This window comes from Pseudophryne corroboree, chromosome 6, assembly GCF_028390025.1.
Source record: "Pseudophryne corroboree isolate aPseCor3 chromosome 6, aPseCor3.hap2, whole genome shotgun sequence".
NCBI lineage: Eukaryota > Metazoa > Chordata > Amphibia > Anura > Myobatrachidae > Pseudophryne > Pseudophryne corroboree.
The window spans coordinates 333,432,861-333,456,520 of NC_086449.1; the positions used below are offsets into that span (position 1 = coordinate 333,432,861).

At 46.8% G+C, this 23,660-nt stretch overlaps 1 protein-coding gene across 4 annotated transcripts in view; it reads left to right on the plus strand.

Moving 5' to 3' along the window:
* Positions 1–23,660, plus strand: part of ICE2 (interactor of little elongation complex ELL subunit 2) — a 435,266-nt gene that overhangs the window by 223,851 nt on the left and 187,755 nt on the right. For all 4 annotated transcript variants that reach the window (XM_063926398.1, XM_063926397.1, XM_063926396.1 and 1 more), the window contains one exon: positions 12,506–12,662. In XM_063926398.1, the coding sequence (XP_063782468.1) occupies positions 12,506–12,662 (157 nt within the window). The remainder of the gene's footprint in view (positions 1–12,505; positions 12,663–23,660) is intronic.

Genomic DNA, 23,660 nt, shown 5'->3' on the forward strand with positions numbered 1-23,660 from the left:
CAGGAATTTTAGTACCTCCCATTTCTCCGTAGTATTTTTTCCTAAAAACAAACCTTCCCATTCAATATCCCTGAAAAATACCCTCATCTTTTCAAAATTTGCTTTGCTAAAGTTTAGAGTCCTAGTTGAGCCAGTATAGGGCTGTTTATGGAAACTGATATTGAATGTGACCATATTGTGGTCGCTGTTTCCTATGGGTTCCCCTACTATAATACCTGATACCAAATCCCCATTGTTTGTTAATACCAGGTCTAAGATTGCATTGTACCTAGTTGGTTCCTCAATTAGTTGAACTAAGTAGTTATCATTAAGTGTGTTTAAAAACATATTGCCCCTAGCAGTATCACATGAATCGTTTTTCCAGTTTATCTCTGGATAGTTAAAATCTCCCATCACTACTATGTCTCCTACTCTTGCTGCTCTTTCAATTTGCTTTAGTAACAATTCCTCATCAGATGCGTTGATACCAGGCGGCCTATAGCATACGCCCAATACTAACTTTTTTATTCCTTTTTCCCCACATGCAATTTCTACCCATAATGTCTCGACAGTGTCTACAGTCCCCTCCTGAATATCTTCCTGTATATCAGGTTTTAAAAACGGCTTTACGTAAAGACACACCCCTCCACCCTTTTTATTTAGTCTGTCTCTCCTAAACAGTGTATAGCCCTCTAGATTGACTGTCCAATCATGAGATTCGTCCCACCAAGTTTCAGTAATGCCTATAATATCATACTGTTTGCTTGCTGCAAGTATTTCTAGTTCACCCTTTTTACCAGTAATGCTTCTGGCATTTACATACATACAACTAAGATAAGTATTTTCCCTTGCGTTAGGGACATCTTTCACCTTATGTAGCAATGATGACCTGTAATCATCATTGGTTAGTGCTTTGGTAAAATCTCTTTTAGTACCCATGTTAGTCACCTTACCGCCTGCTCTTACCCTCCCCCCAACTTCTCCCCCATTTCATTTACTAACGCCATACCCACTATTTTCACTGCATGACCCGTAGTTTAAAATCTCCTCCAACCTTCTAACCATCCTTCCCCCCCAGCACCGCTGCCCCCTCCTCAGTCAGGTGCAATCCGTCACGACAAAAGAGATGGCGCCTGACTGAGAAGTCCGCCCAGTGTTCCAGGAACACAAACCCCTCTTTCCTGCACCAATCCCTAAGCCACACATTTACCTCCCTAATCTCCCTCTGCCTCCCTGGACTAGCGCGTGGCACGGGTAATAATTCCGAGAATATAACCTTTGATGTCCTTGCCTTCAGTTTCTTTCCTATGTCCCTATAGTCTTTCTTAAGGACATCCCACCTTCCCCTAACTTTGTCATTGGTGCCAACGTGCACCAAAACCGCCGGGTCTTTCCCAGCCCCTCCCAACAATCTATCTACCCGGTCCGCGATGTGCCGTACCCGAGCACCCGGGAGACAACAGACTGTACGGCGATCACGGTCCCGGTAGCAGATTGCCCTATCTGCCTTCCTGATGATAGAATCCCCTACCACCACCATCTGACTAGGTACCTCACTATCTTTTATCCCAACCGCGCCAGAGTGACCGCTCCTCTGGATGCTAGAGGGAGCAGTCTCCTCTGGCATCGTCATTTCTTCACTATCCTCCTCCGATTCCTCGTCCAGTCGGGCAAATTTGTTCGGGTTTGATAGTTCGGAGATGTCGAGCCTCCTCCTCTTTTTCTTCCTTCTAACTGTGACCCAGCTGGCTACCTGATCATCATCCTCTTCTACCAGTGACCCCTCCCGCAACTCCTCCACCGTTCTGTCTAAACTACGCTCGAGATTGTGAATCTCCCTCAGTCGCGTAACGGTTTGCTCTAGATCAGTTACCTGGGCTTCCAGGGCAACCATTCGCACACACCTCGTGCAGATGTAATCACACTGGGCCGGTAGCTCCAGGTGTGCATACATCTTGCACGACATGCACTGAGTGAGGTCCCCAATCACAGCCCCTCCCATATTGTTTGTAAGGTCTAACTCCCTGTTACTATCAAAGAAAAAGCAGCAAAAATAAAAAGTAGAAGACAAACAATCTCACTTATACAATAATTAAGCTGGCTTATACTTATCTATCTTTGTGCGGTTCTTGGTCCTTCACTTTTATGCAGCCGTAGTACTCTCTCCTGCAGCACCTATACTCCACTTAGCAGTTGCAGTTGTTCCAGCTCACTGCACCTCCTTTTCACTCGGCTTCCAGCTCCTGCTTTTGCTGTTACCAACTCACACTTACAAATCCAAGCAGCACTTTAAAATACAAGCCCTTACAAAGAGCAAGGCAGTGTTATGAGCAGCAATAGAGTTTGGGCTTTGTGTGGGTCGTGTGCCGTTGTGCAGATGCCGCCTCCTGGCCAGCATGACCCCCCACTGGCTGGATGTGTTAGGTGGTGATGGGGTCCCCGGCTTGGGGTGTGGGTGTTACTCGGGGTGTGTGGTGTGTTACCGGGAAAGGTGCGGCGTCCGTCCACCTGCTGCTTCCAAGTGTCCTTTTGCCTGTATTCCCCTCCCTGCTGATGCTGTTAGGATTCTGTGCCTGCTGCTCCCGCTGACCATCTCCCTAACTGTAGGTAGTGTTCTGCTGGCACAGGCCATGGTGTGTCTCCCTGCAGATGCTGTTACTCCGCCCAGCGCTATGACCCCACCCAGCCTTAGACACCCAGGCACAGAGTTACAGATCACAATAAATATTTTTATATTATTATTTTTAATATAAACAGATGCACATAATGTCCCCAGTATAGTGCCAGATACACATAATGCCTCCCAGTATAGTGCCAAATACACGTATGCCCCCATAGTGCCAGAGACACATGCCACTATAGTGCCAGATACACGTATGCCCCCATATTGATTTTACTATTAGAGGCAGCACGTTAGTGGCTGCAGCTGCTTCATGCTGTGATCGTTACTGGGCATCCCTGTTGGTGAGGAATTACACGGGGGTCTGGGGATAGCTGCTGCCTCTGGAAGTGAATATACCTACTGCCCGTTGGTGGCACCGCTGGACGGTGCTCCTCCTTGGTTGGCGCCCCTGTCGAATGCGATCCTGGCCAATAGGTATATATGCCCATCCTGCCTACTGACTGCCTGGGGACATACACTGCTCAAAAAAATAAATGGAACACTAAAATAACACATCCTAGATCTGAATGAATGAAATATTCTTATTAAATACTTTGTTCTTTACATAGTTGAATGTGAAGACAACAAAATCACACAAATATTATCAATGGAAATCAAATTTATTAACCCATGGAGATCTGGATTTGGAGTCACACTCAAAATTAAAGTGGAAAAACACACTACAGGCTGATCCAACTTTGATGTAATGTCCTTAAAACAAGTCAAAATGAGGCTCAGTAGTGTGTGTGGCCTCCACGTGCCTGTATGACCTTCCTACAACGCCTGGGCATGCTCCTGATGAGGTGGCAGATGGTCTCCTGAAGGATCTCCTCCCAGACCTGGACTAAAGCATCCGCCAACTCCTGGACAGTCTGTGGTGCAACGTGGCGTTGGTGGATGGAGCGAGACATGATGTCCCAGATGTGCTCAATTGGATTCAGGTCTGGGGAATGGGCGGGCCAGTCCATAGCGTCAATGCCTTCGTCTTGCAGGAACTGCTGACACACTCCAGCCACATGAGGTCTAGCATTGTCTTGCATTAGGAGGAACCCAGGGCCAACCGCACCAGCATATGGTCTCACAAGGGGTCTGAGGATCTCATCTCGGTACCTAATGGCAGTCAGGCTACCTCCGGCGAGCACATGGAGGGCTGTGCGGCCCCCCAAAGAAATGCCACCCCACACCATTACTGACCCACTGCCAAACCGGTCATGCTGGAGGATGTTGCAGGCAGCAGAACGTTCTCCTTGGTGTCTCCAGACTCTGTCACGTCTATCATATGTGCTCAGTGAGAACCTGCTTTCATCTGTGAAGAGCACAGGGCGCCAGTGGCGAATTTGCCAATCTTGGTGTTCTCTGGCAAATGCCAAACGTCCTGCACGGTGTTGGGCTGTAAGCACAACGCCCACCTGTGGACATCGGGCCCTCATACCACCCTCATGGAGTCTGTTTCTGATCGTTTGAGTAGACACATGCACATTTGTGGCTTGCTGGAGGTCATTTTGCAGGGCTCTGACAGTGCTCCTCCTGTTCCTCCTTGCACAAAGGCGGAGGTAGTGGTCCTGCTGCTGGGTTGTTGCCCTCCTATGGCCTCCTCCACGTCTCCTGATGTACTGGCCTGTCTCCTGGTAGCGCCTCCATGCTCCGGACACTACGCTGACAGACACAGCAAACCTTCTTGCCATAGCTCGCATTGATGTGCCATCCTGGATGAGCTGCACTACCTGAGCCACTTGTGTGGGTTGTAGACTCCGGCTCATGCTACCACTAGAGTGAAAGCACTGCCAGCTTTCAAAAGTGACCAAAACATCAGCCAGAAAGCGTAGGAGCTGAGAAGTGGTCTGTGGTCACCACCTGCAGAACAACTCCTTTATTGGGGGTGTCTTGCTAATTGCCTTTAATTTCCACCTGTTGTCTATTCCATTTGCACAACAGCATGTGAAATTGATTGTCAATCAGTGTTGCTTCCTAAGTAGACAGTTTGATTTCACAGAAGTGTGATTGACTTGGAGTTACATTGTGTTGTTTAAGTGTTCCCTTTATTTTTTTTGAGCAGTGTATTTATAAAACATTGGTGGGCAGTGGTCATTTTTTTATTTATACATTGTTGGACAGTGTGTATATGTCCCCAGACAGTATGCAGCCAGCATGTGTTCTCAGTACACATGCGGCATATTTATGTCATTGGTGGCCAGTGGGATTAAATAAATAGCTTTCTGTTCCATTTCATTGGTGGCCAGTGTGTTTGCCCCGTGTTTATACATTGGTGGCCAGTGGGGAACAGACTTACATATTTTCTCTGCTCCTGCTGCTCCTCGGTGCGGTGTTCCTACGGCGGCGGGGAGTGTCCTGTCATCTGCGGCGGGTCCCTGGCGTCTTCTGGATGGGGCACATCGGCATCGGAATTACATATATACTGAACGATAACTCATATCGTGTATAGCGTTATCATTTATATTGGCCTGCATGTATGACCGATGATAGACAAATGTTGAACAAGCGTGGGGTCGCGCATCGTTCATCGTTGGTGGCTACACACTGAAAGATATGAACGTTATCTTGTTCATTAATTAACGAGATTGTTCATATCTTTCAGTATAATCGCTAAATGTGTAGAGCCAATAACTCTAAAAAAGCCTCATAAGATTTAAGTTTAGTGCCCAAGCCAGTGGTTGCCAAACTTTCTTGAAACACTGTGCCCTAGAGTATCAGCATTTTTTTCATGACACCCCCTAGGCTAAAAGTTTTGTTATTGAAAATTCAGACAAATTTCAGATCAAATTAAGTAAATTGTGCTTACCTTGTCACCCTTGCTGTCAGTTATTTAGTGGTAGCCAGGGTTGCACTTCTTTGTTCGCATACTATATGATTGGCAGCCCTACTGAACAAAATTAATTTGACCTTTTTCCACCAACCCATGGCACCTCTGCAAGTCCGATGTCTGCTGCCCCCATCTGTTGCAAACTGTTGCTCTAGGATGGTAGCAGACAATCTCTTTAGTTGCAGTCTCGAGACTGGAACTTTGTTTACTTGGACTTCCAGGGGAATATTGTTGCAGCAGGTCCCTTACACATTTTCTGCTGCATAGTTCAGATGAACCCTGCACAGAGCTTACTGTGGGGCCCCTAGTGCTGCCGTCATCCATTTGTGGCAAGTATGAAGGTAGCCAAAATACCAATGGGACTTGCTGTACCACTAGACCCACCAGAGTTAGTGATAGTTTTCACTGTTAGAACTTTAGCAAAATGTATATTTCTCTATCGTCCTAAGTGGATGCTGGGGTTCCTGAAAGGACCATGGGGGAATAGCGGCTCCGCAGGAGACAGGGCACAAAAAAGTAAAGCTTTACTAGGTCAGGTGGTGTGCACTGGCTCCTCCCCCTATGACCCTCCTCCAGACTCCAGTTAGATTTTGTGCCCGAACGAGAAGGGTGCAATCTAGGTGGCTCTCCTAAAGAGCTGCTTAGAGAAAGTTTAGTTTAGGTTTTTTTCTTTACAGTGAGTCCTGCTGGCAACAGGATCACTGCAACGTGGGACTTAGGGGGAAAGTAGTAAACTCACCTGCATGCAGAGTGGATTTGCTGCTTGGCTACTGGACACCATTAGCTCCAGAGGGATCGAACACAGGCCCAGCCGTGGAGTCCGGTCCCGGAGCCGCGCCGCCGACCCCCTTGCAGATGCTGAAGCGTGAAGAGGTCCGGAAACCGGCGGCTGAAGACTCCTCAGTCTTCATAAGGTAGCGCACAGCACTGCAGCTGTGCGCCATTTTCCTCTCAGCACACTTCACTGGGCAGTCACTGAGGGTGCAGAGCGCTGGGGGGGGGCGCTCTGAGAGGCAAATATAAACCTTATACAAGGCTAAAAATACCTCACATATAGCCCATAGGGGCTATATGGAGATATTTAACCCCTGCCTGACTGGAAAAATAGCGGGAGAAGAACCCGCCGAAAAAGGGGCGGGGCCTATCTCCTCAGCACACGGCGCCATTTTCTGTCACAGCTCCGCTGGTCAGAACGGCTCCCAGGTCTCTCCCCTGCACTGCACTACAGAAACAGGGTAAAACAGAGAGGGGGGGCACATTAATGGCTATATATATATATATTAAAGCAGCTATAAGGGAGCACTTAATATAAGGATATCCCTTGTATATATAGCGCTTTGTGGTGTGTGCTGGCAGACTCTCCCTCTGTCTCCCCAAAAGGGCTAGTGGGTCCTGTCTTCATTAGAGCATTCCCTGTGAGTTTGCGGTGTGTGTCGGTACGTGGTGTCGACATGTATGAGGACGATATTGGTGTGGAGGCGGAGCAATTGCCAAATATGCAGATGTCACCCCCCAGGGGGTCGACACCAGAATGGATGCCTTTATTTGTGGAATTACGTGATGGTTTATCTTCCCTTAAACAGTCAGTTGAGGACATGAGGCGGCCGGACAATCAATTAATGCCTGTCCAGGCGCCTCAAACACCGTCAGGGGCTGTAAAACGCCCTTTGCCTCAGTCGGTCGACACAGACCCAGACACGGGCACTGATTCCAGTGACGACGGTAGAAATTCAAACGTATTTTCCAGTAGGGCCACACGTTATATGATTTTGGCAATGAAGGAGACGTTACATTTAGCTGATACTACAGATACCGTAAAACAGGGTATTATGTATGGTGTGAAAAAACTACAAACAGTTTTTCCTGAATCAGAAGAATTAAATGACGTGTGTGATGAAGCGTGGGTTGCTCCTGATAAAAAGTTGATAATTTCAAAAAAGTTATTGGCATTATACCCTTTCCCGCCAGAGGTTAGGGCGCGCTGGGAAACACCCCCTAAGGTGGACAAGGCGCTCACACGCTTATCCAAACAAGTGGCGTTACCCTCTCCTGAGACGGCCGCACTTAAGGATCCATCAGATAGAAAGATGGAAGTTATTCAAAAGAATATATACACACATGCAGGTGTTATACTACGACCAGCTATAGCAACTGCCTGGATGTGCAGTGCTGGAGTAGTTTGGTCAGAATCCCTGATTGAAAATATTGATACCCTAGATAGGGACAATGTTTTACTGTCGTTAGAACAAATAAAGGATGCATTTATCTATATGCGTGATGCACAGAGGGATATTTGCACACTGGCATCTCGGGTGAGTGCTATGTCCATTTCAGCCAGAAGAGCCTTATGGACACGACAGTGGACAGGCGATGCGGATTCAAAACGTCACATGGAGGTTTTGCCGTATAAAGGGGAGGAGTTATTTGGAGTTGGTCTATCAGACTTGGTGGCCACGGCTACTGCCGGGAAATCCACTTTTTTACCTCAAGTCACTCCCCAACAGAGAAAGGCACCGACCTTTCAACCGCAGCCTTTTCGCTCCTACAAAAATAAGAGAGCAAAGGGCTTGTCGTACCTGCCACGAGGCAGAGGAAGAGGGAAGAGACACCAACAGGCAGCTCCTTCCCAGGAACAGAAGCCCTCCCCGGCTCCTGCAAAAACCTCAGCATTACGCTGGGGCCTCTCAAGCGGACTCGGGGACAGTGGGGGGCCGTCTCAAAAATTACAGCGCGCAGTGGGCTCACTCGCAGGTAGACCCCTGGATCCTGCAGATAATATCTCAGGGGTACAGGTTGGAATTAGAGACGGATCCTCCTCATCGTTTCCTGAAGTCTGCCTTACCAACCGTCTCTTCCGAAAGGGAGAGGGTGTTGGAAGCCATTCACAAGCTGTACGCTCAGCAGGTGATAGTCAAAGTACCCCTATTACAACAAGGAAAGGGGTATTATTCCACTCTATTTGTGGTACCGAAGCCGGATGGCTCGGTAAGGCCTATTCTAAATCTGAAGTCCTTGAACCTCTACATAAAAAAGTTCAAGTTCAAGATGGAGTCACTCAGAGCAGTGATAGCGAACCTGGAAGAAGGGGACTTTATGGTATCCTTGGACATCAAGGATGCGTATCTACACGTTCCGATTTACCCCGCACACCAGGGGTACCTCAGGTTCATTGTTCAAAACTGTCACTATCAGTTTCAGACGCTGCCGTTCGGATTGTCCACGGCGCCTCGGGTCTTTACCAAGGTAATGGCCGAGATGATGATTCTTCTTCGAAGAAAAGGCGTATTAGTTATCCCATACTTGGACGATCTCCTAATAAGGGCAAGGTCCAGAGAACAGCTGGAGACAGCTTTAGCACTATCTCAAGAGGTGCTAAGACAACACGGGTGGATTCTGAATATTCCAAAATCCCATTTAATCCCGACAACTCGTCTGCTGTTCCTAGGAATGATTCTGGACACGGTTCAGAAAAAGGTTTTCCTTCCAGAGGAAAAAGCCAAGGAGTTATCCGATCTGGTCAGGAACCTCCTAAAACCAGGAAAAGTGTCAGTACATCAATGCACAAGAGTCCTGGGAAAAATGGTGGCTTCTTACGAAGCAATTCCATTCGGCAGATTCCATGCAAGAATATTCCAAAGGGATCTGTTGGACAAATGGTCAGGGTCGCATCTGCAGATGCACCTGCGAATAACCCTGTCACCAAAGACAAGGGTGTCACTTCTGTGGTGGTTGCAGAAGGCTCACCTATTAGAAGGCCGCAGATTCGGCATTCAGGATTGGATCCTGGTGACCACGGACGCCAGCCTGAGAGGCTGGGGAGCAGTCACACAAGGAAGAAACTTCCAGGGAGTATGGACGAGTCTGGAAAAGTCTCTTCACATAAACATTCTGGAACTAAGAGCAATCTACAATGCTCTAAGCCAGGCGGAACTTCTCCTGCAAGGAAAGCCGGTGTTGATTCAGTCGGACAACATCACGGCGGTCGCCCATGTAAACAGGCAGGGCGGCACAAGAAGCAGGAGTGCAATGGCAGAAGCTGCCAAGATTCTTCGCTGGGCGGAGAATCACGTGATAGCACTGTCAGCAGTGTTCATCCCGGGCGTGGACAACTGGGAAGCAGACTTCCTCAGCAGACACGATCTTCATCCGGGAGAGTGGGGTCTACATCCAGAAGTCTTCAACATGTTAATAGACCGTTGGGAAAGACCAATTGTAGACATGATGGCGTCTCGCCTCAACAAGAAACTGGACAAATATTGCGCCAGGTCAAGAGATCCACAGGCAATAGCTGTGGACGCACTGGTAACTCCTTGGGTGTACCAGTCAGTGTATGTGTTTCCTCCTCTGCCGCTCATACCAAAGGTATTGAAGATCATACGGCAAAGAAGAGTAAGAACAATACTAGTGGTTCCGGATTGGCCGAGAAGGACTTGGTATCCGGAACTTCAAGAGATGCTCACGGACGAACCGTGGCCTCTACCTCTGAGAAGGGACCTGCTACAGCAGGGTCCCTGTCTTTTTCAAGACTTACCGCGGCTGCGTTTGACGGCATGGCGGTTGAACGCCAGATCCTAAAAGGGAAAGGCATTCCAGAAGAAGTCATTCCTACCTTGATTAAGGCACGGAAGGAAGTCACCGTGAAACATTATCACCGCATTTGGCGAAAATATGTAGCGTGGTGCGAGGATCGGAGGGTTCCGACGGAGGAATTCCAACTGGGTCGTTTCCTACATTTCCTGCAATCAGGATTATCTATGGGTCTCAAATTGGGATCCATTAAGGTTCAAATTTCGGCCCTGTCAATATTCTTCCAAAAAGAATTGGCCTCTGTCCCTGAGGTCCAGACTTTTGTCAAGGGAGTACTGCATATACAGCCTCCTGTGGTGCCTCCGGTGGCACCGTGGGATCTAAATGTAGTTTTAGATTTCCTCAAATCCCATTGGTTTGAACCATTGAAAAAGGTGGATTTGAAATATCTCACATTGAAAGTGACTATGTTACTAGCCCTGGCCTCTGCCAGGAGAGTATCTGAATTGGCGGCTTTATCTTATAAAAGTCCTTATCTAATCTTCCATTCGGATAGGGCAGAACTGCGGACTCGTCCGCATTTTCTCCCTAAAGTGGTATCAGCATTTCATCTGAACCAACCTATTGTGGTGCCTGCGGCCACTAGCGACTTGGAGGACTCCAAGTTGTTGGACGTTGTCAGAGCCTTAAAAATATACATTGCAAGGACGGCTGGAGTCAGAAAATCTGACTCGCTGTTTATATTGTATGCACCCAACAAGTTGGGCGCACCTGCTTCTAAGCAGTCGATTGCTCGTTGGATTTGTAACACAATTCAACTTGCACATTCTGTGGCAGGCCTGCCACAGCCTAAAACTGTAAAAGCCCACTCCACAAGGAAGGTGGGCTCATCTTGGGCGGCTGCCCGAGGGGTCTCGGCATTACAACTCTGCCGAGCAGCTACGTGGTCGGGGGAGAACACGTTTGTAAAATTTTACAAATTTGATACCCTGGCAAAGGAGGACCTGGAGTTCTCTCATTCGGTGCTGCAGAGTCATCCGCACTCTCCCGCCCGTTTGGGAGCTTTGGTATAATCCCCATGGTCCTTTCAGGAACCCCAGCATCCACTTAGGACGATAGAGAAAATAAGAATTTACTTACCGATAATTCTATTTCTCGGAGTCCGTAGTGGATGCTGGGCGCCCATCCCAAGTGCGGATTATCTGCAATACTTGTACATAGTTATTGTTAACTAATTCGGGTTATTGTTAAGGAGCCATCTTTAAGAGGCCCTTTCTGTTGTCATACTGTTAACTGGGTTTAGATCACAAGTTGTACGGTGTGATTGGTGTGGCTGGTATGAGTCTTACCCGGGATTCAAAATGCCTCCCTTATTGTGTATGCTCGTCCGGGCACAGTACCTAACTGGAGTCTGGAGGAGGGTCATAGGGGGAGGAGCCAGTGCACACCACCTGACCTAGTAAAGCTTTACTTTTTTGTGCCCTGTCTCCTGCGGAGCCGCTATTCCCCCATGGTCCTTTCAGGAACCCCAGCATCCACTACGGACTCCGAGAAATAGAATTATCGGTAAGTAAATTCTTATTATTTTATTTCTATTTGTAAAGCACACAGCTATTTTATCCCCACCCTTATTCTGGGGTTAAACTTGTCCAACTCTTATCAAGTTCAACCTCCAGCCTACCAGTTGGTCAGACATTGATAGAGAGTGTAGATTTTTAAACCTGTTGAAAAATCAGGAGATCCAGTCACCAATTACCAGACCAATATAGAAGTGTGTACACACCTGCAACTGCTTTGTCCAATTCTTCTCCCAATTCATGTGTGTGAGTGGCAATCGGTTTGCCATCCACACACATGTACGGTGATGCAATCTTTTTAGCAGATGTACATTGGAAAACAGCAGCAATATTGTACAGGTGTGTACGCTTAGATAGGGTGTTGTATCTGTGTCCTAGGTCTGCAGTATGATTGTGTCAGCAGTTTGGTCTGGAGTTGGATCCCCTTAGGATTGGAGAAGTGTTAGATGTGTTTTTCTGAACAAAGCAGTGTAGTTTAAAACTAACAGTTACTGTAATCAGACAAGGTGTGGATATCTGATTACACTAACATATTAAGGGGGGCACTCACTGAGTGATCCCTGCTTAAAATCTAAGCAATCTGACTAGATTGCTAAAATTTTAAGCATGATCTCTCCGTGTGTACCCCCCACAGCGATAGCGATGCGCGGCCCCACACATCCTTATCACTGGTTCTAGTTTAGCCTGCATGCAATCTAGCAGGTCGCTCATTTCACCCGCTGGGTGAAATGAGTGCACCCCCTGCCGCACGCTCAGCACACATCGCGCCGTGCTGAGTGGGGGAAGAGATGTGGGGTCATCGGTTCGCTCAGCACACATTTCTACCCAGATCTGCCCGTGAATACGGGCCTTCAGACATCATTTGTAATAGGATTATTAGTGTTCCCTCCACAATAATTTGCTTACTAAACTTGTTGTATATGTTTTTTTACTGACCAGAGTGTGAGCTCAGATCCCAACATTTCTAAACTGGCCTCAAAGTACTGTCCACAGGTTGTGCTTACTACCCAAGTCCTATTTACCCTCCTTAACAATCATGGATCTGTCTACAATGAGCAATGGGAGATTCCTGTACGGGTGGAGACGATTGTCACAGGTAAGGCTTGGAGCTCTGAGCATTTTGTTATATAAATAAACAGAATTGAATGACATTATTGAACTTATTTTATAAACAGGTGTCTAGTACACGTATCTTTCTCCAAAATTTGTTCCATTAAGTCTGATCAGCTGCAGTGCATGTGTATACAAAGATATTGTACATTAGGTGTGTGTGCGTGTACTTCTCTTCTTTGCCAAACTTGGAACCGCGTTGTACCAACAAAAACCCTGCCGAATTCCTTAATATTATGAGTATACTCAATACAGCTAACGGTATTTATCTCTAGCACTTCCAAACTGGGGGAGCAGTAAGGAACGCGATACAGGAAAGGATAATCCACACAGTCACAGCTCCTGTCATTTTTCAAACATTGGGGCAAATGTATTATCCTCTAGAAGGGATAAAGAAGTGATAAAGCAGTGATAAGTGCAAGGTGATAATGCACCAGCCAATCATTACAGATTTTAAAAATGACAGGAGCTGATTGGCTGGTGTTGTTATCACCTTGCACTTATCATTGCTTTATCACTTTATCCCTTTTCCAGACTGAATACATCTGGCCTGTAGCCTGTAAAATGGCAGTTAGCAGCTGACTGGATAGTACTTTATCTGTTTCCACTTTATTTCTCTCTAAGATTTCATAAATTCCCCCCTATCTCACACTGCTTAGTAACCATTTTGTCTGCTCTGCACAATTCTTCATAATTCACAATGATTATATAGTGCTATAATCTGTCTTTACTACTTTCAACAATGAAATGATTATTGCAAAATATTTCTATTTATCATTGGTGATATATTAAGCGTCAGTTAGGGAAAGTGCTATTTCTTGTTTTCTACTGGCGCCTTTAAAGAATTGTTTTCGTTTGGATTTCACCTCTCTAATCTCCATCTATGTAACTGGCTAACTTTGTCATGGACATTGGGGGTGATTCAGACCTGATCGTATGTGTCCTAAATTTTGCATATCTAAGATCAGATTCTCTGACATGCGGGGGGACGCCCAGCACAGGGCTAGTCCACCCCACATGTCAGGCCCTACCCCCGCACAGGTGCGAAAGCATTGCTCAGTGACCATGCTTTCGCACCCACCAAGTAGCTCCCTGTTCTGGGTCGCAGCGGCTGCGTGTGATTTCACGCAGTTGCCGCGGCCCACCCCAGCAATAGTCCAGACACGCCTGCGTTGTCCGGACCGCGTCCCTCCCCAACGCCATTCTAACGCCGTTGGCACACCCCCTCCTGCCCCGCAACTGGCAGGCAGAGGCGAACGCATCAGTGAAATATGGTCAGCGCACCCGATGCGCGAGCGCACTACTCAAAGTGCATCACAGACCTTTAGCATCTGCTGTTCTTCACAGCCGATGTGCGATATATCTGCAGGTATATCGGGCCATCTGGCTGTGTGTACGAGTGGTCTGCACACTTGCTGCAGGGACCACGGTGACTGACCTCTTAGCTGGGTCGCTACATTCGTTCACAGACATACTGCTACTATACACCCACCGTCGCACCCACGATATATCGACCGTTCAGTTGAACGGCCAGTATATCAGCCAGTGTGTACCCAGCATAATAGTCAAGATAACTTGAGCACTGGTGACTTAATTAGTACCTCCGTTATTTTGATTTAACCATCTGTGCTCAAACACTGATATCACTAAAACCTGGACTGTCAGTGTGCCTTGAGGACTGAGGAAAGGAATAGCTGGCATCGAGTCAATCCTGGTCCTGTAAAGAAGAGAATAGCTTCCTTTCCTATAAGAAAACATAGTCTTTGGACAGGTTTCGGCTATGATACAATCTCGCAGGAAAAAATTTTTAATCACATTTACTCTTTCTAATATAAACATTTATAACGGTTGACTTGTATCTACCTAATTATTTTTCATCATTAATATTTATTCAATATTATTCAAAGATAGAAATACAGGACAGAGATATGGCATACACAGGAGAAAATAATTAACCTTATGGTCCCTACACACTGACAGATCCGCCGCCGAGCTGCCCAACGGCGGATACGGCCGACGGGCGACCCGGCGGCAGGGGGGCAGTGACGGGGGGAGTGAAGTTTCGTCTCTTACCCCGTCACCTGGCTCCATAGCAGTGTAGGCAAGTATGGACGAGATTGTCCATATTGCGATGGGGCACCAACGATGAACGCGCGCGGGGCCGCGCATTGTTCATCGCTGGTGCCTCCACTCTGAAAGATATGAATGGTATTTCGTTCATTAATGAACGAGATCATTCATATCTTTCATGATTATCGCCCAGTGTGTAGGGCCCATTAAAAATGATTTTAGCAATAACAATTTTACCATTCTGCCTGGAGACCGAAAGGGGGGAAAGAAAGAGTAGCACCATTAATACCAATTACCGAAGTGCTCATATATCCAGCCTCAATACTCTATGCAGCGTGAGATGTCTGGTGTACGTGAGCTGCCAGGTCCCATGCAACTCCATTAGCAAGTGTCCACCCCCCGAAAATGCGTTGCTGCTTAATGCATGGCGTGTTGGCCTATGACTATTTGCAGCCGGCAGTCGCTCCATTAGGAATTAATGGAGCAATTGCAATAGCCGCAGCTCTGCATGCCACATCCCAGCAAAGATGAGCATGGCTGCATCTGTAGCAACACTATCTACTGCCACTAAATTCCAGGTCTTTTTCAAACACAACATGTTATATGACCCGTATTGTCTTTCCCTTTTCCTATATAAGAGTTTGTACTGGGGGGCAAACAATTTAGTTACTAGTTGTTTTAAATCTTTGGATTCAATTCTACCATGGATAAGGAGTACTAGTGACACATAATTAGTGTCTTCTCAACCTGTACAATGTAACGTCCAGGATTTCTCTTGTATTTTGAAACTCTGTACTGTATCCTACACAAATTTTCACAGTTACTTAATTTCCTTATGAAGAATATGGACTGCCAGTAACTGTTGACTTCAATTTGTTCTTTATTGTAACATTCATTGCTTCAATAAAAACATTTTTCAAAAAAAGGCACTCACTGACTGTACAGTGCACCACCATGATGCCCCACTTGTAGGAGAACGTAGTCATTGCCACAACCTACAGCCAGTTGCTACTGGGATGTGTGTATAGCTGCTGCTGCTGCAGCAGCACCTGTTTACAGGTGTCTGTTCTTGGATTATCCTGGCTGGTTACCTTGGATTAGAGCTGCTTTGCAACAGGGAGGGTTATTTCGGAATTTTTGGTTCCACACACAGACAGGGTGAATTAGAGAAGGGGGGTTATCAGACTTGTGACTTAAGTATTTTGGTTCCATATGTTCGGGTCACCAATATAATAAGTTCTTTCCATATGATCCTTTATTGACATTATTGCTACAAATTGTTGTGTCCATTAATCTCCATGAACTATTTGATGTACTACTTACTTAATATAGAACATGCTGCAATTTTCAATTACCATTTCAACATTATTAGATTTTTGTGATTTTTTATTTTTTCATTTATTTTTCTGCATTTATTTTATGTGTTTGTTATTTTCAGACCGGGCTGGTTGGCACCAGCCTGCCTGCTTTGTGAGACTTAAGGAGGGGGGAACGACCCAACCTCTTGAAGGGTAAATGGTCCCATTCCCCGCTGACAGGACACTGAGCTATTCGCAAGCCCCACCACGGTGAGCGTACATTTCCGCAGCACGCCGCCACCCCTAACAGAGCCAGAAGAATGGTGAGTACTAAGCCGGCGTCCCAACTAGCGGGTCAACGGCCATTATGGCGGCATGAGGGTACAGAGATGCACGGCTTCTAACCAGGGTGGAATGCGTCTCCAGACACAGTACACAGCTGCGTCTCAGTACACTGTACACAGTACCACACTGGCAAAAACAGCCTTAAAACAGTATTCTCTCCATTTTAAGCACCAGATTAGCCTCAGCCAGTATAAAAAAAAGCGGGAAGACTGCGCGCCATTGAATGGGCGGGGCTTTCACTATGAGCGTATCCAGCAGCTCACCAGCGCCATTTTCCCTCTGCAGTGGACACAGACGCTGACTGCGCAGCTCCTCCGGAGAGACTCCAGATTACCTCAGCGGTACCAGGGGGTCATAGCAGGGGAGTAGCGATTATTAGTGTACTAAGTCCCCTATCAGGGTACATAGACTGCGACCCGGCTAAGCTTTGCATTAGCGATAAGGGCGCGGTCGGGGCTGGCTCCATATAACTTTGTGTCTCCGTGAAGGGCTCTTTGTGGGTTTATTGTGGTTAACCTTTTCCTGCGTGTGTGTGTGTGCTGTCACATTTACATTATGTCAGGCAAAGGGTGTGTTTCTTGTACAGCGGATTGTTGTTCTTCATCAGGGGGCTCACTACTGGGTACTCAGGGCAGTGCACCTTCCCAGAATAGCGGGGCTGAACCGGAGTGTGTTAATTCCATTAAGGGAATGATCTCAAATATTTCTACAAAGCTATCCCGCAATGAGAAAGAGACGCAATACTTAAGACAGACTGTGGTTGAATTTATGAATAGAGACTCAGTCCCCAAACCAGCGTCTCAATCCCCTCCCATTTGTCCGCAAAAACGATCTCTGGCCCATATCCTGCAGTCTGACTCTGATGGGTCAGACATGGAGGAGGGTGAGGTGTATTTGGAGGGGGGGATGCTACTCTCTCACAAGGAATAGAGGCTCTTATAGAGGCTATCAGAGATGTTCTGCAAATTCCTGATAAGGTGTCAGAGGAATGTGAGGAATCTTATTTAAATGTAAAAAAGACGTCCTCGGTCACTTTTCCTCTGTCAAAGGAATTGAAGAACCGTGGGTTAATCCTGATAAGAAATGTCAAATCCCTAAAAGGTTGCTCTCCTCTTTTCCTTTTCCTCTGGAGGATAGGAAAAAATGGGAAAATCCACCGATAGTGGACGCATCAGTCTCTAGGCTGTCACAAAAAATTGTATTGTCTATCCCTAGTGCAGCCTCCCTAAAAGATACGGCTGATCATAAAATTGAGACTACACTCAAATCATTGTACACAGCTGCTGGAGTGGACCAGAGACCCACTATTGCATGTCCGTGGATCACAAAAGCCATTGCTAAATGGTCAAGTAACCTAATTGAGGGGTTAGATTCCTTGTCTAGGGGGAATGTTGTTTTACTCCTGCAGCATATACAGGACTCTGCGAACTTTATGGTGGAAGCCATAAAAGATTGGTTTGCGTAATGCACGCACCACCACTATGGCAGCTTCAGCACGCAGGGGCTTGTGGCTACGCCAGTGGACTGCTGATGCGGACTCCAGGAAAGGCGTGGAAGGCCTACCATTCTCATGAGAGGCCTTGTATGGAGACGAACTAGACAAATGGATCTCCAAAGCTACTGCAGGTATGTATACGTATCTTCCTTTCACAGCTCCCCAGCCAGGAAAGCTTATTCAGCTTCAAATTTACAGTCCTTTCGGGTAGCCAAGTTTAAGGGAAAATCCAGAGATGTTTCTACGGCCTCCAGAAGTGCAAGAAGTAAACCAGGCAACCAGCGACTGCAGGTTCTCAGTAACAGAGCTCAGGCTTTGCTTCCTCAAAGCCTTCAGCATGACGGTGGTCCGCGATGCCTGGAGGACTGTCAGGTGGGAGCCCGACTAAAATTCTTCAGTCACATCTGGTCAAGTTCGTGCCGGGATCCCATGGTCATAGATCTTATTTCCCAGGGCTACAGACAGGAGTTCCAAGAGCTCCCACTTCACAGATTCTTCAAATCAGGCTTACCAGCTTCACAAAAGTATACCTTTACAGCAGCCCATCCAAAAACTGGTACAGACTCAAGTCATTGTTCCAGTTCCACCACATCTGCACAACAAGGGGTATTATTCCAACTTGTTTGTAGTACCGAAACCAGACGGTTCAATACGACCAATTCTGAACCTCAAGTCCTTGAACCTATTCTTAAGAGTGTTCAAGTTCAAGATGGAGTCTCTGAGAGCGGTGATCTCAGGTCTGGAGGAAGGGGAATTCCTAGTGTCTCTGGATATCAAGGATGCGTACCTTCACATTCCAATCTGGCCACCTCATCAGGCTTGTCTACGGTTTGCACAGCAGGACTGTCACTACCACTTCCAGGCCCTGCCATTTGGTCTCTCAACGGCACTGAGGGTGTTCACCAAAGTGATGGCAGGGATGATGTTTATACTCCACAAGCAGGGAGTGAACATAATTCCATACCTGGATGATCTTCTGATAAAGACGCCATCCAGGGAGAGGTTGCTGGACAGCATTGGTCTCTCAACCAAACTTCTCCAGGATCACGGGTGTATTCTGAACCTTCCGAAATCTCACCTAGAGCCAACACGGAGGCTCCCAATCCTGGGAATGATACTGGACACAGAGTCGCAAAAAGTGTTCCTTCCGTTGGAAAAGGCATTGGTAATCAAGTCGATGGTTCGGGATGCCCTGAAGCCAACCCGGATATCGGTGCATCTATGCATTTGCCTTCTGGGGAAAATGGTGGCCTCTTACGAAGCACTTCAATACGGAAGGTTTCATGCAAGACACTTCCAGCTCGATCTGTTGGACAAATGGTCCGTATCGCATCTTCACATGCACCAGAGGATCCGCCAAAAGCCAGGATCTCCCTTCTGTGCTGGCTACAGATTTCTCACCTCGTCGAGGTTCGGAATTATTATTATTATTACCAGTTATTTATATAGCGCGCACAAATTCCGCAGCGCTTTACAGAGAATATTCGGTCATTCACATCAGTCCCTGCCCCAGTGGAGCTTACAATCTATATTCCCTGTCACATGTACACGCACACACATTCATGCTAAGGTTCATTTTTGTTGGGAGCCAATTAACCTACCAGTATATTTTTGGATTGTGAGAGGAAACCGGAGTACCCGGAGGAAACCCACGCAAGTACGGGGAGAATATACAAACTCCCTACAGTTAGGGCCATGGTGGGAATCGAACCCATGACCTCAGTGCTGTGAGGCAGTAATGCTATCCATTACACCATCCGTACTGCCCAATTCAGGACTGGATCCTGTTAACCACGGACGCAAGCCTCAGAGGTTGGGGAGCAGTCACCCAGGGGGTGCAGTTTCAAGGGAGATGGTCAAGTCAGGAAGTAATCCTTCCAATCAACATTTTGGAACTCAGGGACATATACAACGCCCTTCTGCAGGCCTCACATCTTCACGATCGGGCTATTCAGGTCCAGTCGGACAATGTGACTGCAGTAACGTACATAAACTGACAGGGCGGAACAAAAAGCAGAGCAGCAATGTCAGGGGTGTCAAGAATTTTCCTCTGGGCAGAAAATAACTCTGTGGCATTGTCAGCAGTCTTCATTCCGGGAGTAGACAACTGGAAAGCAGACTTTCTCAGCAGACACGACCTGCGCTCGGGGGAGTGGGGCCTTCACCTGGAAGTGTTCAGGTGCTTGACACGTTGGTGGGGATATCCACAGATCGACATGATGGCCTCTCGTCTCAACAAGAAGCTCAAGCGGTATTGTTCCAGGTCGAGAGACCCATAGGCAGTGGCGGTAGACGCTCTGTCGACTCCATGGGTCTATCAGATGGTGTATGTGTTTCCTCCACTTCCTCTGATCCCAAGAATTCTCAAAAGAATAAAAAGGGAGAAGGTTCAAGCAATACTCATTGTGAACGGCTGATTCTAGCCAGAAGAGGAATCCCTAACAAAGTTATCCAGACTATGATCCAAGCCAGGAAGGGGGTAACGTCTAAACGTTACCACCGTATTTGAAAGAAGTACATCTCTTGGTGTGAGAGCAGAACTTACTCTGCAGTGGAATTTCACCTGGTGCGTTTCCTGCTTTTTCTGCACGCAGGTGTGGATGTGGGCCTACGTCTGGGCTCCATAAAAGTCCAGATTTTGGCCTTGTCCAATTTTTTTCCAAAAACAATTGGCTTCTCTCCCTGAGGGCCACACATTTTTGAAAGGTGTTCTGTGTATCCAACCTCCCTTTGTGCCTCCCACGGCACCTTGGGATCTCAATTTGGTGCTGCAGTTCCTCCAATCGGACTGGTTTAAACCATTACAGGAGGTGGATGTAAAATATCTTACGTGGAAGACCGTCACACTGTTGGCCTTGGCTTCAGCAAGACGTGTGTCGGAGCTGGGGGCTTTGTCTCACAAAAGGCCCTATTTAAATTTCCATGAGGACAGAGCTAAACTCGGAACTCGTCTGCAATTTCTTCCGAAAATGGTGTCTGCGTTTCACAACAACCAATCTATTGTGGTTGTTGTGAAGGCTTTGAAGGTGTACGTAAAGAGGACAGCTCGTCACAGGAAATCTGACTCGCTGTTCGTTCTATATGATCCCAATAAAATTGGGTGTCCTGCTTCAAAGCAGACAATTGCACGCTGGATCAGGCTCACTATCCAGCATGCTTATTCCACGGCAGGTTTGCCAGTTCCAAAATCTGTACAGGCCCACTCTACTAGGTCGGTGGATTCTTCCTGGGCGGCTGCTCGGGGTGTCTCGGCTTTACAGCTCTGCCGAGCGGCTACTTGGTCTGGTTCGAACACGTTTGTTAATTTCTACAAGTTCGATACTTTGGCCTCTGAGGACCTTCAGTTTGGTCAATCAGTTCTGCAGGAACCTCCGCACTCTCCCACCCGGTTTGAGAGCTTTGGTACATCCCCATGGTACTAAATGGAACCCCACTATCCTCTAGGACGTAAGAGAAAATAGGATTTTAATTACCTACCGGTAAATCCTTTTCTAGTAGTCCGTAGAAGATACTGGTCACCCGCCTGGTGCTTCGTTCTTCCTGCAGTGTTACTTGGTTAAGCATTGTTGGTTCAGCTATTGCTGTTCCTGTTTAAAGTTGGGTTAGCATTGCTTTCCTCTGTTTCATGTGTGCTGGTGCAGAATCGCACCACTATCTTTATCTATCCTCCTCTCAAAGTATGTCCGTCTCCTCAGGCACACTTTCCTAGACTGAGTCTGATAGGAGGGGCATAGAGGGAGGAGCCAACCCACACTATCAAACTCTTAAAGTGCCCATGGCTCCTAGTGGACCCGTCTATACCCCATGGTACTAAATGGAACCCCAGTATCCTCTACGGACTACGAGAAAATAATTTACCAGTAGATAATTAAAATCCTATTTTTAGTAATAATTGTTAAAAAGGCTCTGTGATTCTTAAGACTGCTTGCTTATGCAGTGCAGCCATTGCAATTCCTTTCTGTGGAATAATTGAACTGTTAACATAGCACACTGTCCTATCAAGCCGCAGCCTGTATGTGTGTGTGTGTATATATATATATATATATATGTCATACTGTCCTATACTTATGTGAAACTAGTTGGTGTTTCCTTTATGGGCAACAGAAGATGACATCCTTGACCTTAGTCTATGATATACATGAGCATTGGTACACTTAGTCTAAACCTTCATCTGTCCGTCCTATAGGTTTATACTCCTTTTGTCAGTGGTTCCAATCATTTTGTGTGTTCTGGTTCACAATTCAATCGTTATACTATTGTAATAAATAATAGCCAAAAGCAAAAATGTTATTTGCTAACTATATATGTGTAATCTCCATACAGATTGACAGTAAATTTATATTTTGTAGTTCTTATAATCTGCTTTCCACATTTCTCTGGCAGGGTCCACAGGTTATCCACAGGATAACAATGTGAAATTATGGAGCGACAGCGGATTTGCACCAAAAAAGCTTTCTGGCCTCCCAGCATGCAACGGGCCCGTCCATATATCCCCGCCCCCTGGCTCAGGCAAATCAGTTTTTTGTTTGGTGCAGAAGGAGCCGGACCATGGTCAGAAGGCTACTGCTTTTTTAGCAGCCCTAAGCTTTATTTTATTTTTATAGTCTTACTATTTTTTTTTTGAGTGATCTTTCTAAACAGTGTCTTATACACTTCCTTAGAAAGAGTTGCTTCAACAACTCTCCGCCGGGTCGCGACAACGCTTACCCACGAGTAAAGGGCTGTTTCAGTGGGAGTCTGTGTACTAGCAGGTCCAGCAGACGTTACCAGGCTGTGGCCGGAGCACGGGGAGAAGGTAAGGCATCGATTCCGCTTAGTAGATGGAATACGGACATAGCCGCACTGTTTTGGGGGGAGACTACCAAACAGTAGCTGACGCGGCTGCCCCCCGGGTGCACCAGCGCTAGGCCTTAAGGATCAGAGGCTCCAGGAATAGTATGAGGCCGCGATCCCTTGGGTTGGTGTCAGCAGTGGGGAGTCGGACGCTCTCCTGGTCGCCCTTCCCTCTGGTTCATGACCAGTTTCCTCCGAGTCTCCCGCCATGAACTGTTTCCTCTCTTCCGTCCCAGATGCTACCACGAGGGGACCTGGTCGCAGCATAGGCAGCTGTGTGACTGGTGCGTCTGTGTTCACTAGGTTCATGGAGCGGCAGTGTACGCTAGTAGCGTCTGGATCCACTCAGCGTTCGCTAACTTATGATTAATCTTGGAAGCGGGCGGGGGGTGGGGGTTTCCCTGTATCCCACTCTACTTAGTACGGGTAATTCAGCACTAAATCTCTATCTACTTTTTGAGTATGAATAAGTTAGATAAGTGCCTATTGCATATGAGTCTGTATACCATTGCTGTTGTTTCTTTCGCATTGCATCTGAATACGTTAGATCTGTTTAAAACATGATTCAGTAAATGTGTTCTCCTACATACTTAAAATGTTATTGTAGTTGATGATGTACTCATATTGCTTATTATACTAATGTATAACGTGACTGCTAGTATGATGCTGACTTTACTATATGTCTGTCAGTGTTTGTTTTGCAGATCCTCAATGCTGGTGCATGGTTAGGGTGGGATTGATATCATTTTAAAAAGGTTAAAGTGATTACAGTCACAAAATTGTGTAGTATACTGGAAGTGCTGATTATTTATCATGTATAAGAACGGCAAAGGTGAGGACACTCATACCATGTTGCAAAGCTGTATTATCCTCTCATGATCTGGCTCAGGATGGTTTTTATGCATAATGTTTTAGCTTCAGCAAAAATACAAGGCAGACTCCG